Genomic DNA, 16,505 nt, shown 5'->3' on the forward strand with positions numbered 1-16,505 from the left:
TTGTCCTGTAAATAAGTCCACACATTTATATCACTGTTCAATAACATTATAAACAATGCTATTTCGTGGAAGGAGTCCACCTCATGACTTTTAGTAAGAAGTTATGTTACTCTCTGGGCTTATTGTATGTTAGACACAGAGGTTAACGTCAACTGTGCATTGTAGGTGGAATAAGCTAGGTAATAAGTTAGTATCATATCAGAGCAGATTGTATTATCATTTTCAATGCTGAATCTTAGATATTTGTTGGATGTAATATCAAGCTTGTGGTCTTTATTTATTTTAGGAGCTATGTGTATCTAACTATATCCCGAATTTGTGGAATTTCCCTGGAACTCCCATACACAATGTTTGTCCTTGGGCTTTAACCATACCATACCAAAGTGATCAAGCTTGGATTAGTAAGAAGCTGTGTTTGTCACCAAACGTTTGTCTATTGGATCATATTAGAATCCTCTCCAATGTGTTTGTGTATTACTCAGACTGTTTGAAATCTAAACAGACATGTCAACTCCGACACACTATTTGTAACTAATGATAAATCGTACAGCAAATATTGAGATATTAGTCAGCACAACCTGTATCAATGTTTTATTTGTTTTTTATTTTGATGGATAAAAGCTGATAAAACTAATAATGAATATGAAATGACAGATATCATTATAAAAATTAGAAATATTTCCTGATCAAAGTCCAGTAAGCTGTATCTGACACTGAAGTCATTTCCCTGTACTTACTTGACAGATTAGTAAGTTATGTATTTAATCATCTCTCACTACTCTTGATGTTGGTGTATTTTGTCCATACTCTGTCACACTGGTATCAAGTTGGGTACACAATACATATAAAAATCTCACAATAAATTTGATTTTCACCCAAGGTTGTTTGTATTTCTGATCCACTGACAGAAAAGACTGAGCTTATTACTAGATACTGATTTATTGCTATGTGAGTAGAGACAAAAAAGAAAATGATACCTTTATCACAAGCATTGTTTGGATTAATTCATATAAGATAAACCCTCCCAATGGGGCCTGCAGTGACATTGATACTGTAAATATACTTATTTTAGAGTGATAAAATTTTAGTGCCTACCACTCTTTGGTGAATAATGCAATGATAAATATGTGCACCCGCAATAATTACTTTATTAACAACATAATCTGTAATAAGCACAATCATATTTCCCAGAACTTTGAATTACAGTTAAAATATGTTGTCACATTATTACACAGACTGTCTATTACTAGAGTAATTATAAGTGTTGTCACATTATTACACAGACTGTCTATTACTAGAGTAATTATAAGTGTTGTCACATTATTACACAGACCATCTATTACTAGAGTAATTATAAGTGTTGTCACATTATTACACAGACCATCTATTACTACACAGACTGTCTATTACTTGAGTAATTATCAGTGTTGTGTCATTATAAGTGTTGTCACATTATTACACAGACCATCTATTACTAGAGTAATTATAAGTGTTGTCACATTATTACACAGACTGTCTATTACTAGAGTAATTATAAGTGTTGTCACATTATTACACAGACTGTCTATTACTAGAGTAATTATAAGTGTTGTCACATTATTACACAGACTGTCTATTACTAGAGTAATTATAAGTGTTGTCACATTATTACACAGACTGTCTATTACTAGAGTAATTATAAGTGTTGTCACATTATTACACAGACTGTCTATTACTAGAGTAATCTTAAGCTACAGAACTATTAGTAAGACCAAGGTTGAAGGTTTCTGCAGTTAACTAAAGTAACTTCCCAGTGAGACTCAATGACAATATGAAAATGGTTGTCACCCCTGAAAAAATCTTTAGAAATCACTACAGAGGATGGTTTAGAAGATTGAGTGTTTTACCACTGCAAGACGAAAGTTAAAGGAATTAATTGAAATTTCTACCAGGAACCCAGGGAAATATTTAGAATGATATGAAACCTTTATGATGGTAATTTACAGTTTTGTGTTTGCTGTTTACACATTGATTGTATAAAGAGTTGTAAAATACTTTCTTATCTGTGGATGTGGGGTCTTGGTGTAAACAAAGTGTAGATGTAACCTAGTGACACATCCTCTACTTCCTTATATACACAACATGTTTACACGTAAATGCCTTTCAGTTTTGTAAAGTATTATAAAATTATTTTGAAAATTCTGTAATTGATAACAAGGAATAAATTTTTAGTGCATGAAACAACCACAATCAAATAAAGTGCAAAGCCATTTAAACTGAATATTGATCAGAATTTGATTTCTTGCGTTTGAATTCAGTAATTATTTGAACTGTATATTGAATGGAAATTTAACTTTTGTCTCCATTTTCAGTAATTGTAAAGAAAATATACTGAATATTAAACAGAATTTTAACTAATGATCTGTTATATTAAAAAATTGAGAGAAACAAAAAAAAGTCATTGAACAGATGGTCATTGAAGCTGAAACTGAATATTAAAGTATCTGAAGCTGTAGAGCAATTAAGAACTCCTATCTATGAAGCTGTTCAAAACAGCGAACATTTACCCTACCACAGGAAACTAGAGATACTTCAGGCTTTGATACACATCCTTGAGTAGTTGACTATTAGTATGTATTGTGTTGGGCCAGACTCCAGAAATACTGTCTATTACAATCACAGTGGTGTAAAACTATATTTAGACTTGTTGTTCAAGTTACTTCACCTTTCAGCATAAATCTGATACTTAAGTGTTATTTTCTAAAAAGTGTCTCGTATGTGCTACTTCCATTGTGTCCATTAGGGAGGATTCCTCTGACAGTGTTTAATGGATAAATATATCAATGATCCTGTAGGTAGTGTCTGTATACAGCGTACCAAACTAGACACGGGTGTCAACCAAAGTGCTGGGTAACCAGGACAGATCAGGTGATGTTCATAAATCTAGAGATATACCCGATGATGTCAGCATTCAAATCAAATAAAAACACCAGACAATATCTAAACAACTGTCCAGATGCAAAATACCTGCTGATGTCATAAAAAACCTCAGGATTTTAACATTGATATACCTGAGGATATCGGTGTACCAATAAGATAGTGTTTTGTGATAATAGTGAAATCGTTAATCTTTGCTACATGATATCAACAAACATAAGAGGATTTTCAAATCTAAGTTCTCCAGATTGTCAACAAAGTTTAGTGTAAACACGTAACGGATCTACACAGTTTTACATCAATACTGATTGGATAGCGTTTATTGCTAAGAAGACTTGAATGAGCATCTCGGAGGAATCATATTTTAAAATGGGGTAAGTTTTATCACATTGGAAATAGACAGCATGACACCGTAAAAACAGATTGACAAAAGATTGCTTTTGTTATTGTGGAGTTAGGGATTCACATGTTTATCAATATTAATGATCGAATTAGATTCACTTGTTGCCAATATTAATGATTGCATGAACATTCATGTTATCTCAGTGATCAAATTAAGTAAACATGTTAATATTAATAATCAAATTAAGATTCACATGTCATGATAAGTGATTGCATGAAAATGTGTATCCAAGAGGAGACAAACTGTGAAATTTTTAAAGCTGTTACCAGAGAGAATACTGGAAAAATGAAGTTTAATTTTTCAGACTTTAAGATTTCATCACAGCTGATATTGGTCCTTTAGTTTAAGATGGTAATTGTTTTTGATAATAAAAGCTGTACTCTTTCATTATTACACCTGTCATAGAAGTAAGTGTTATAAAAGTGTTAGGAATAGGACACTCAGATTTCTGTCACATTCCACGATCTGTGACGTAGCTTGTATTATATTAGAATATTTACCTGTCAAGTGTTCACCTAAACCAATCACTTCAAAGGTAGGCACCACAGCCAGACCTCCATCTAATACTATAATGTATATAGGCAGTGAAGATTGAATTTAGGGTAAATGACAGAAGGTGATGGTGGAATGACACAGTGGTAATCATTCTGGTGGTTTGTGTGTCCATCATGGTGTTTTTTGTAAAATATTTTATCACATGGGATATATACCAGTATAGTAATTAGTGAAAACAGTTTCACTGGATTCATTCTGATACTCACAGAAACATAATGTCCCATCACATCTTACTTTACTGCCTACAAAAACTGAAAAATAGAAATAAACTTTATTTATTTTACAACAATTGCAAAAACAACTTTATCCAGCTTATATTAATCATTAGAAGTGCGCTAAGGGTCTTACTGTAGGAGGAAAATGCACTTGGGAAAACCCACATGGTTGAGGAGATAACCCTGTACCTTTTCATATCTGGGAATTGAACCCTGGACAGCTAGTTAAAAGGTGCTATGTGCTACCGCTATGCAACCTGACCACCCAAACAAAAACTGATTCAAACAACCATTTTAATTGGCAGCTGCTGAAACGAAAGTGATGTTACTTATAGATATTTATTACTGTCCTACCTGTATAGGTTTAAATGCTACTGATATTAAACTTTCACTATTTATAAACTGATATCCACAAAAACATGTTCCATCAGACATCTTAATATAGTATCAGTATATCAGTCTCTCCCAGAGTGAATTGAGGTACTCTAATGGTTTAAACAGGGTAAAAACAGATTGGTAATATGTATGGATGTCACTTCTGAAAGGGTCTGTCAGGTTTACCCAGGGTAAAAACAGATTGGTAATATGTATGGATGTCACTTCTGAAAGGGTCTGTCAGGTTTACCCAGGGTAAAAACAGATTGGTAATATGTATGGATGTCACTTCTGAAAGGGTCTGTCAGGTTTACCCAGGGTAAAAACAGATTGGTAATATGTATGGATGTCACTTCTGAAAGGGTCTGGCAGGTTTACCAAGGGTAAAAACAGATTGGTAATATGTATGGATGTCACTTCTGACAGGATCAGTCAGGTTTACCCTGGGTAAAAACAGATTGGTAATATGTATGGTTGTCTCTTCTGAAAGGGTCTGTCAGGTTTACCCAGGGTAAAAACAGATTGAAAATGTTTATGGATGTCACTGCTGAAAAGGTCAGTCAGATTTACCCAGGGTAAAAACAGATTGGTAATATGTATGGTTGTCTCTTCTGAAAGGGTCTGTCAGGTTTACCCAGGGTAAAACAGATTGAAAATGTTTATGGATGTCACTGCTGAAAAGGTCAGTCAGATTTACCCAGGGTAAAAACAGATTGGTAGTGTGTATGGATGTTACTGTTGAAAATGGAAAATAAAGTCAGGTTTACTGAAGGTGAATATTAATAAGCACCTCACCTTTGCTGTCAGGAATCTGGATACGTGTACCTTTATGACCTAGCTCAGTTACACAGCTATATGACTGGAGCATAGAATTTCATTAAATTGGAATAACATAGAAGCATTAGCTGTAATGCTGTTACAGTAACATGTTAACAGGGCAGATTATAATGTCAGCCTGGTTCAATATCTCCTGATGGCTGTGTAGATGTCAATTTACACAGCTGATGATGTAAGGAAGGGGGCTATATTGAATCTAGAACATCACAAATATTATTTTATGCTTTCATGTCTGATTATCATTGTACAACAGTAAAACTCATACTTGTGAAATATTAAGCTTGTAACTATATTCTGTAAGAACCTGGAAATTAAGATTTGAAGGTTGACTCAACGGTCATTTCAGTATCCCCCAAATGTTTAAGTCCATTTTAAATTATAGGAGAAATTTCTATAGGGAATTTCTCTCACACCTTTCATTGTCAGTAAGATAAGTTGTGTAGAGTTTAACTTGGTACATATTATGTGTGTAATTCTGTTTGTCACGTACCTGAACTGGTTTGTTGTCATTTTTCCACTGTTGTTGTACATCATCATCATCATCGTCATCATCATGAAATTTTTTTGGATCTCTAAAATGCAGACATTTTATATCCAAGGATTAATAGATAACCATCTATTAAAAAGACTGAGGTGATTTTTACTCAGATATAGAATATAAATTGTCTACATTTGGTGTCTGAAAACTCATGTCTTGCAAGTACAATACACTAGTACAAGGTATGTTTCTCATTGTACCTATATTGTGTCTGTCATTGTCACCACTTTTATCACCAGCATTGATATCATCTCATCAGATTCTTAATTTATATATTCCTTTCAGGTCCAACTCAGCTAAGAAAAAGCTGAAAAAGTGTTACAACACTGTTCGTTTTATCTCCAAATTACAGCCAAGGTGAGACAGTAGTTATCTCCCTTTCAGCATGTCACTACGTGCAGTTATTTATTAACAAACAAAACAACGGATTATATCTGTAGCTTGCTTAATTTCTAATAATGTGACTGTCTCTATAACTAGCACAATGTATAAATTATAACAACAGGTTGGGTTTAAATCTAAAAGTTTAGCATTTTCAAGCGGATGAAAGTTACTTATTCATAAATATTTGTCCTGTAATTTTAGGACTGACGTGAAGGTTGGACATAAGTCAATACAGTTTCTTTTTGGTATTTGACTGATTTCAGAATGATTGGTTTATATAATCTCCATTATCATAATTTATTTTATTTTATTTTCATATTTGTGTGAGTATATTTAATAAGATAGTACATATATCCCAGTAATTCATCATTTACATTAAATATACTGTAATCTGTTAAATGTTGCAATTAATGCTGCAAGGCACACACATTATACCATACATATATTAAATAATTGTGGATAGGTTAACACCTGTATGTACAGTATGTGTGCTACATTTAAGATGAAACATATTACAATATAGACAAACTGTGACCTGGCTGGCATGTATTTTCTTCTTTTCCACTTTTGTCAAATTTCCTTTTTTGTTTGTTCATTTCATGATTTTAAAAAATGATTATAAAATTCTCATAATAATTAAAGTAACAATTAAACCTCAAGAAAATTAAATCAATTAACATTAAAATCAAATGAAATCTTTTAAACAAATTTGATATTAAGTATTTTTTGTAAAAGCTGCTGTTATATGATAGTAGATTCAGCAATTGTTCTATAAATGATACAAGTATCTACAATTCTTTACATGGTGGTGGTTTATCATAATCATACTGTTTCTTCTGTTCCTTATTATACACAGCAAGTAGCTGGCTAGTATGTTTATTTCTGTTCCTGCAATCAATATATCTATATCATTTAATGTTTGGTAAATGAAATTCCATTAGGATTTCTGACCAGTGAATTGCGGTCCTACTGTGTGACATTTATGGGAACATAAGCTTTGATTCCTATAAAAATTGGTACTGATAGTTCATTTGTATCCTGTCTTTATATGACAGTTATATATATAATGTACTTTGAATTTGAATGTGTAATCAGTACTAAACAAGGTTTTATATGGTACTCTTTACATGTATATGTATAATCTACATAATATTTCCTGTTCTTACTTGTTGTGTCTGGAAAAATTTGGTTAAATTAATTCCCCAACATCCTTTTTTCAAAGTTTCTTTATCCAGCTTGTCAATATTAAATTGCCACTTAAATGATTTCCCACAGAATTTTAGGATTTGTCTCTTGTTTCTAATTTTTGTTTTATTTGTAACCGTAAACCATAAAACACTGGACCAGCAATATTTTACTGAAAATTGTAATTTGCAGACTGTTGGTGTAATGTTGGATGACATCACTGGTTTAGATAAGATATGGTGTGTGGATTATTCAGTGAATTTAACATAGGACAGTTATTATTTGTTTAGACAGAACTGTGTATTGTGCATGATTCAAGACTAGCATGTTTCTGTAGACTTAATCATCCGGAATATGTCATTCTGAACTAAACACACTTCCAGAGAAAAATTCAAGACATTACTAATTATTTGGATGGGAAATGCATTGTACGTGTAAAAAATCCATACTGCTTTACACCTGATTGATCGTACAAGCAAACTTGATGCCATGCGGGAATGAAATGCATGAGCGTTTCTACTAAACCAAAAAGGGATGTTCCATTCTGCATAGCAGCATGTTAGTTAACTCTTAGTAAGGCATGCTTCTAGGACTCCAGGCATTTAGTGATCTTGTACAAGTTTACAATAAGACATTGAAAACCTGATATGCATGTCATGATGGTCTAGTGACTCATCACAGAACTCAGATTGTTGTATCGCGTCACGGCTAAAAAACACTGATAGCTTTCTGTTGTGTAATTTCACATTTTTTTGTTTATCAAATCAGTGTTGTGACGAATAAGAATGAATCAATTTTGTTAATTAAATAATGGTTTTATCTTATATAATACTACAACCATTCCCAACGAATACATTTTCAATGTTTACTTGTCTCCCTTTTTGTTACAGTATAATTGATCCAGGTATTTTAGAGGCTTTTACTAAAGTCACACAAGTGAATAACACCTTTCAATACAAATATATTGTACATTTTTACATTTGACGTCATGATATAAAAATGAGCCCAATTTTATGTACTTCAGCGGTAAAAAATTGTGCAAAAGCTGTCCTGTTGAAGCCTTGCATATAGAGGCAAAGCTAGTCAGCCAATAGACTCCCATTTACTGGTGACACTTTGGTATGTTGTCATTGAAATTACCTGGATTCATTTTTATTTTTTTTATTTCGTTGCCCGGCATACCTTTTGGTATCCATACCCAACACGCAGCACCACACTGACTAGCCAACATACTCGGTACTACTGACCTTGGCTCTCCCTCTTCAATTGAATTTAAGATTTTATACAGTAGAGCCAAATAATGAATTAAACTACATCATACAGCTATTTCATCCTTCTAGGACTTGTAAGTGATATTATGGCCCCAAGAGAACAAAGCTGTGGATCAAATTAAGAAAAGAAAAATATAATTAAATAAAAACTAAAAAGATATAAAACAGAATATTTTGTCTATTTTGAGATTTGTTTGAACTGAAAATGGGGGTTTGGGGAGATGGTGGGATTGAAAGTAAGACAATTTAATTTGAGGATCAAAACATATTGCTCTATGCATGCACAGCTGTATTTTACAGCGCATTCTGTCGAGAGTAGCAGAAAGTGTAAACTTCTGTATAGAACAGATTCATTATTGGATGATAATACATTTTTTTTACCTTACCAAACTCCCTAACCCAATGTGTAAATGTATTCCATTTCTTTATCAACACTTCGCTGTAGTTGTTATAGGAAATGAAATAGGACAAAATCTCTTGGTTTTCAGTTGTTTAGAAGCTCAAAATACTTAAAATTTAGCCTTGAAGCTGTCTGGTTTATAATATACTTTATATAACAAAGGTTCTTTTCAATTGCAATGGACCACGTATGGATACAAATACTGTAATACAATTGTATTAGATGTGTTATTGTTGTGTATCAATTCCATAGTAAACCTGCAGTGAGTCACATATTGTGATAATGAACAAGAATATGTTGTTGTTACTGTACAATGGAGTGTTGGAGTAGTGATATAAAGAATTATTGTGAAATAGAATTAAATTAGTACGGACATACATTCATCAGATATTAGGATGTAAATGAAGCAAAAGCACTTGGCATTGTTGTAGTGATATCTTTAACATTAGTGATGATAAATCTGTTATTTGTGGTTTTCATGAAAAAAAGAAAGAAAAAAATTTAAAAAGGAAAAAAGTTATTCATAGAATTCAATCTTTTCCCAATACATAATGTACTAGTGACTTGAGCTTGAGATTTCTGTGGCAAATGATGAAATATCATTATGATACTTATGAATTACGTAAAACATCTCTATATCCCAAATGTATGTTTTGATATTTTCCCTTCAGCATTAATATGTACAACATATAAAAGATTGTTTAATTCTCTGATAACACTATCAATCCCAGCACATACATTTATTAATTGTGTCAATGCGAACATGTGTCTGTTAGAAAAAAGGATTTACCTTGAAAACATGTATAGATATAAATGTTTGGTTCATCTCCTATATAGCTAAAAATATTCTACACTTAGACAGTCATAAACCACTTACATATGTTATATCTATTTGATATGGTTACTTTACAACTATGGTATCAAACAGCCATCTTTACATTCTCTAGTTTGGGCCACAATCTTTGTCTGATCTACAAGCAGTTGTGTCTCTGCTAGTATCATATATACTGTCGCACAAACTACAGGTGTAATGTATAAGGTAGCATATAACCTTAACAGTTACACAAACCACAGGTAGAAAGTGTAGGGTAACATGTTATTTTAATTGTAACAAAAACCGCAGGTATATTGTGTAAGGAAACATGATACCTTAACAGTAACACAAACCACAGGTATATTGTGTAAGGTAACATGATACCTTAACTGTAACACAAACCACAGGTATATTGTGTAAGGAAACATGATACCTTAACAGTAACACAAACCACAGGTATATTGTGTAAGGTAACATGATACCTTAACTGTAACACAAACCACAGGTATATTGTGTAAGGTAACATGATACCTTAACTGTAACACAAACCACAGGCATATTGTGTAAGGTAGCATGATGCCTTAACTGTAACACAAACCACAGGCATATTGTGTAAGGTAGCATGATGCCTTAACTGTAACACAAACCACAGGTATATTGTGTAAGGTAGCATGATGCCTTAACTGTAACACAAACCACAGGTATATTGTGTAAGGTAACATGATACCTTAACTGTAACACAAACCACAGGTATATTGTGTAAGGTAACATGATGCCTTAACTGTAACACAAACCACAGGTATATTGTGTAAGGTAACATGATACCTTAACTGTAACACAAACCACAGGTATATTGTGTAAGGTAACATGATACCTTAACTGTAACACAAACCACAGGTATATTGTGTAAGGTAACATGATACCTTAACTGTAACACAAACCACAGGTATATTGTGTAAGGTAGCATGATGCCTTAACTGTAACACAAACCACAGGTATATTGTGTAAGGTAACATGATGCCTTAACTGTAACACAAACCACAGGTATATTGTGTAAGGTAACATGATGCCTTAACTGTAACACAAACCACAGGTATATTGTGTAAGGTAACATGATGCCTTAACTGTAACACAAACCACAGGTATATTGTGTAAGGTAACATGATACCTTAACTGTAACACAAACCACAGGCATATTGTGTAAGGTAACATGATACCTTAACTGTAACACAAACCACAGGCATATTGTGTAAGGTAACATGATACCTTAACTGTAACACAAACCACAGGTATATTGTGTAAGGTAACATGATACCTTAACTGTAACACAAACCACAGGTATATTGTGTAAGGTAACATGATACCTTAACAGTAACACAAACCACAGGTATATTGTGTAAGGTAACATGATGCCTTAACACAAACCACTGTAACACAAACCACAGGTATATTGTGTAAGGTAACATGATACCTTAACTGTAACACAAACCACAGGTATATTGTGTAAGGTAACATGATGCCTTAACTGTAACACAAACCACAGGTATATTGTGTAAGGTAACATGATGCCTTAACTGTAACACAAACCACAGGCATATTGTGTAAGGTAGCATGATGCCTTAACTGTAACACAAACCACAGGTATATTGTGTAAGGTAACATGATACCTTAACTGTAACACAAACCACAGGTATATTGTGTAAGGTAACATGATACCTTAACTGTAACACAAACCACAGGTATATTGTGTAAGGTAACATGATACCTTAACTGTAACACAAACCACAGGTATATTGTGTAAGGTAACATGATACCTTAACTGTAACACAAACCACAGGTATATTGTGTAAGGTAGCATGATGCCTTAACTGTAACACAAACCACAGGCATATCGTGTAAGGTAACATGATACCTTAACTGTAACACAAACCACAGGCATATTGTGTAAGGTAGCATGATACCTTAATTGTAACACAAACCACAGGTATATTGTGTAAGGTAACATGATACCTTAATTGTAACACAAACCACAGGTATATTGTGTAAGGTAACATGATACCTTAATTGTAACACAAACCACAGGTATATTGTGTAAGGTAACATGATACCTTAATTGTAACACAAACCACAGGTATATTGTGTAAGGTAACATGATACCTTAATTGTAACACAAACCACAGGTATATTGTGTAAGGTAACATGATACCTTAATTGTAACACAAACCACAGGTATATTGTGTAAGGTAACATGATACCTTAACTGTAACACAAACCACAGGTATATTGTGTAAGGTAACATGATACCTTAATTGTAACACAAACCACAGGCATATCTTGTAAGGTAACATGATGCCTTAACTGTAACACAAACCACAGGTATATTGTGTAAGGTAACATGATACCTTAACTGTAACACAAACCACAGGCATATCGTGTAAGGTAATATGATACCTTAACTGTAACACAAACCACAGGCATATTGTGTAAGGTAGCATGATGCCTTAACTGTAACACAAACCACAGGTATATTGTGTAAGGTAGCATGATGCCTTAACTGTAACACAAACCACAGGTATATTGTGTAAGGTAACATGATACCTTAACTGTAACACAAACCACAGGCATATCGTGTAAGGTAACATGATACCTTAACTGTAACACAAACCACAGGTATATTGTGTAAGGTAACATGATACCTTAACTGTAACACAAACCACAGGTATATTGTGTAAGGTAACATGATACCTTAACTGTAACACAAACCACAGGTATATTGTGTAAGGTAACATGATACCTTAACTGTAACACAAACCACAGGTATATTGTGTAAGGTAACATGATACCTTAACTGTAACACAAACCACAGGTATATTGTGTAAGGTAACATGATACCTTAATTGTAACACAAACCACAGGTATATTGTGTAAGGTAACATGATACCTTAACAGTAACACAAACCACAGGTATATTGTGTAAGGTAACATGATACCTTAATTGTAACACAAACCACAGGTATATTGTGTAAGGTAACATGATGCCTTAACTGTAACACAAACCACAGGTAACATGATGCCTTAACTGTAACACAAACCACAGGTATATTGTGTAAGGTAACATGATACCTTAATTGTAACACAAACCACAGGTATATTGTGTAAGGTAACATGATACCTTAATTGTAACACAAACCACAGGTATATTGTGTAAGGTAACATGATACCTTAATTGTAACACAAACCACAGGTATATTGTGTAAGGTAACATGATACCTTAATTGTAACACAAACCACAGGTATATTGTGTAAGGTAACATGATACCTTAACTGTAACACAAAATACAGGTATAATGTGTAAGGTAACATATCACCTTACCAGTAACATGCATTGTTGCTGAGTTAATTGTTCTCTGAACAACAAGAGTCACATTTAGGACGGATCTAATGTTTGTAGCTGGTGGCTTCATCACTGTACATTGTACAGGAGTCATGTGCTGTAATTCCATCCAGAACAATTTGGGTAAAAATGTCTTGTCTTAAAGATGTGCACAACAAAGACAGCACAGACCGGTTTGATTATCAGCTTCCTGAGAAACAGAAACCGTAACAGGTTTAAAGAGTGTCAAATCACATAATATCTCAGATCTCCACTCAAGGTTATGTGTTACATTATAGCATATATAACCTTAACTGTGACACAATTTTCACAGTAAGTAGGATCACATTCAATGTACAGACACAAAATCTAAAAACCTACATCCCAATGAGACAAGTGTCATGTATCTATATTTAGTGCTGATGTAATGATTGTACAGTTGACATATAAACATCAAACCAAAATGACCACAAAAGCTCTGTAGAAGTATTACAAATTCTATCACACACAATAGAAGCTCATACTACTTCTTAATTTATTTGAATGTAATACTGATGTTACACATACGCTGATGACGTCATGACGTCATAGAACTTTACAACAAGTTCTTTACAATAAGGTCACAGGCTTGTATAAAGGTAATTCCCTCAGAGAACCCAATGTGACAGGTGTCATTTATCCATTATAGTGCAGTTGTAATGATTGTGCGGTAGAAGTCATATAAACATGAGTTTCTCTAGGCTGCATTGATCATCTTATAGACAAGACAATGAAAACAGTATTTGATATCAAGTTGGTCGTTTGACATTGATGAAATAACTGTTATAATAAAATAGAGATTGGAGGATATTTTTCAGGATATTTTTCAGAAATTTTTGTTTGATTGAAATAATTGTTTAAAAGGAAGTGTTGAAGTAATTACTAAAAATGTACTAAGTACATATAGATAAAATGGACTTAAAAATAAACAAATCAAATTTAAAGTGATAAGAATGATGATGGACATCATTGGAAAATGGTTGGCACTATGTGTATATAAGGTACACGTAAATATTACTAGATACAGGATAGACATAGCTTAAGTGTACTGGTGACACAGACGGAAAGTTTTCACACTGTAGGTGTATAAACGACAGTTTACCTGTATGTTTTGATGCTATGGTATACTTCCATCAAAACAAACCGGATTTTGAATTTCAAACCTAATTTGCATCACCAGAAAACAAAGGCCTCGGTCAAGGGCCTAGACTACTTAGGATTGTGGCCAGAAATGATAGAGGATTGTCCCGAAGTGATGAGGTGAAAGGTCACATGTACCAGGATAAAAATGATTACATCTTAACACAGATACACAAATAACAACACAGATTTACTGGTGAATCAAAACACGTGGATTTCCATGTGCTGGGAACAAAGATCTGAACAAACAGGCTATTGAAGTGGTGAAGATATTCAACACACTTCTTATTACTGTGGTCAGATTGAGTGTGGACAGGAGGTCTTGCGGAAACTGATGGACGGACTGCACTAGAGTACAGTAAGATCTAGACGGAAACATCTGTCACCATAGAGTTGTGACTGACATGGTTTGACAACTTGTCAGTCCCATGTAATGAAAATTTATTTACACACTGAAAACCTATTTCAATGTTTTGACGAGCAGCCAAGCACACTTGGTAACCTGTGTATGTTCGAAATTGTTGTCAGTTGGATTCTAGTTGTTTATAGAGTGACTTCTGAGAGGCTTTAGCTGTTACAAAGATTTGGAAAGGCAAACAGAAATGTGATAATTACAAATTAATGGATGGATGCTGAATGTCATGTAAAGTTCATAAACAGGATATTCAGCACATGAAAAGACAAAGTGGTTATACAATTTGATGTCAAAGCAACACCTAGAAGTCAACAGCTGAAGATCGTTCGACCAATCAGAAGTGACAAGGAAATCCTGCCAATTCTGTTGGCATGAATATTTTATCTATTGATTGCAGAGAGTATTTTTTGTGCCTTACTGATCCATCTTGCCCTTTGTGTGTCTGTTTGTATACAAACTGATTTCAAAAATATCTTCCATGAATAATCACACTGTTAAGGATGGTTGCCTGGTCTTGGAATGTATATAAAAAACCATGACACAAGAAGAAGAGCTGCTCCTGATAAATTATCAAATGATGGGATGGTAGAGATTATCATTACACTGTGGATGTCTGTCATATCACTGTACATAGCTGCAGTCATGTATGCCACATCATGCACAAGTATATACACCTTTATAATTAGAGAAAGCTAGGATAATTAATTCCACTATGAAAATTAAAGGGATTAAAATTACAGTAAAACCAAGGCCACAGATGTTTCATTGTCGAGTAATTACTGTACTATAATTCAGTATATATCACATGATTTTAATTCTCCCCACACGTTGTGTGGCTGTCTGGTATACCTGAACAAACACATTGCCCGAGATTGAAACACTGCTACAAAACAGGGTTATTTAATAGCATTCTATATTGGAAAATTTCAGTCTGTAGTTAGATAATTAAGTGGTGCTGAATCTGTAAAAACTGTAAATATTTGATAATTAAATTTGTTTTAAATATTATTAGAGGAACATTGTGTAGCAGGAGTATCTGTCAGTGCATTAAGGTATATATACATACATGTAGCTACAAGGCTATGTACAGGTATCTATAGCTGTGACATACAGGTATACCATCATTACAGGTATTCGTGCCTGACTGTAGTCTTATCACAGTGATACAGATCATTATATGAGGAGTTTAATTATGTAGAGATAGGCCATCTGTGACACCGTATACCTATACCTGTTACATATCACACTCAGATGATCTTACCTGACTGTAATCAGCATCACAGCAGATGTTGTACACTGGAGATATCAGCTGTGAGTCACCTGTATCTTGTTAAATTGCTGGAGACCATTCCATTTCAAATTAATTGTGCAGAGCTTAAGATTCAGGATATTTGAGGAAAAGTGTTGCATGCATGGATCTTAGCAGACACAGAATCCTTGACGTTGAGACTATGGTATGTTAGTTATTGTGATTATCACTGGAAACTAGTGTGAAGGATGAAGACATCATATATGGGAAACATACAACTATTAGAAACCAAATTTCAGTTTGGTTGCTGCATATTATCTGGCTAAATTTTGGAGTCAGTCATACCTCAAATGTGTGACATTCCAAGGGATTTATATGTGATACTTCCTGGTGTAA

The 16,505-nt window shown here is 33.7% G+C and overlaps 1 protein-coding gene across 1 annotated transcript in view; it reads left to right on the forward strand.

Moving 5' to 3' along the window:
- LOC132556845 (protein phosphatase Slingshot homolog 1-like) overlaps nucleotides 1-16,505 on the forward strand; it is a 56,727-nt gene that overhangs the window by 14,601 nt on the left and 25,621 nt on the right. Inside the window, exon 3 of the mRNA XM_060221280.1 lies at nucleotides 6,125-6,196. Coding sequence (XP_060077263.1) covers nucleotides 6,125-6,196 — 72 coding nt within the window. The remainder of the gene's footprint in view (nucleotides 1-6,124; nucleotides 6,197-16,505) is intronic.

Source organism: Ylistrum balloti, unplaced genomic scaffold, assembly GCF_031769215.1.
Source record: "Ylistrum balloti isolate Yb309-2 unplaced genomic scaffold, AGI_CSIRO_Ybal_v1 Utg370594, whole genome shotgun sequence".
Lineage (NCBI taxonomy): Eukaryota > Metazoa > Mollusca > Bivalvia > Pectinida > Pectinidae > Ylistrum > Ylistrum balloti.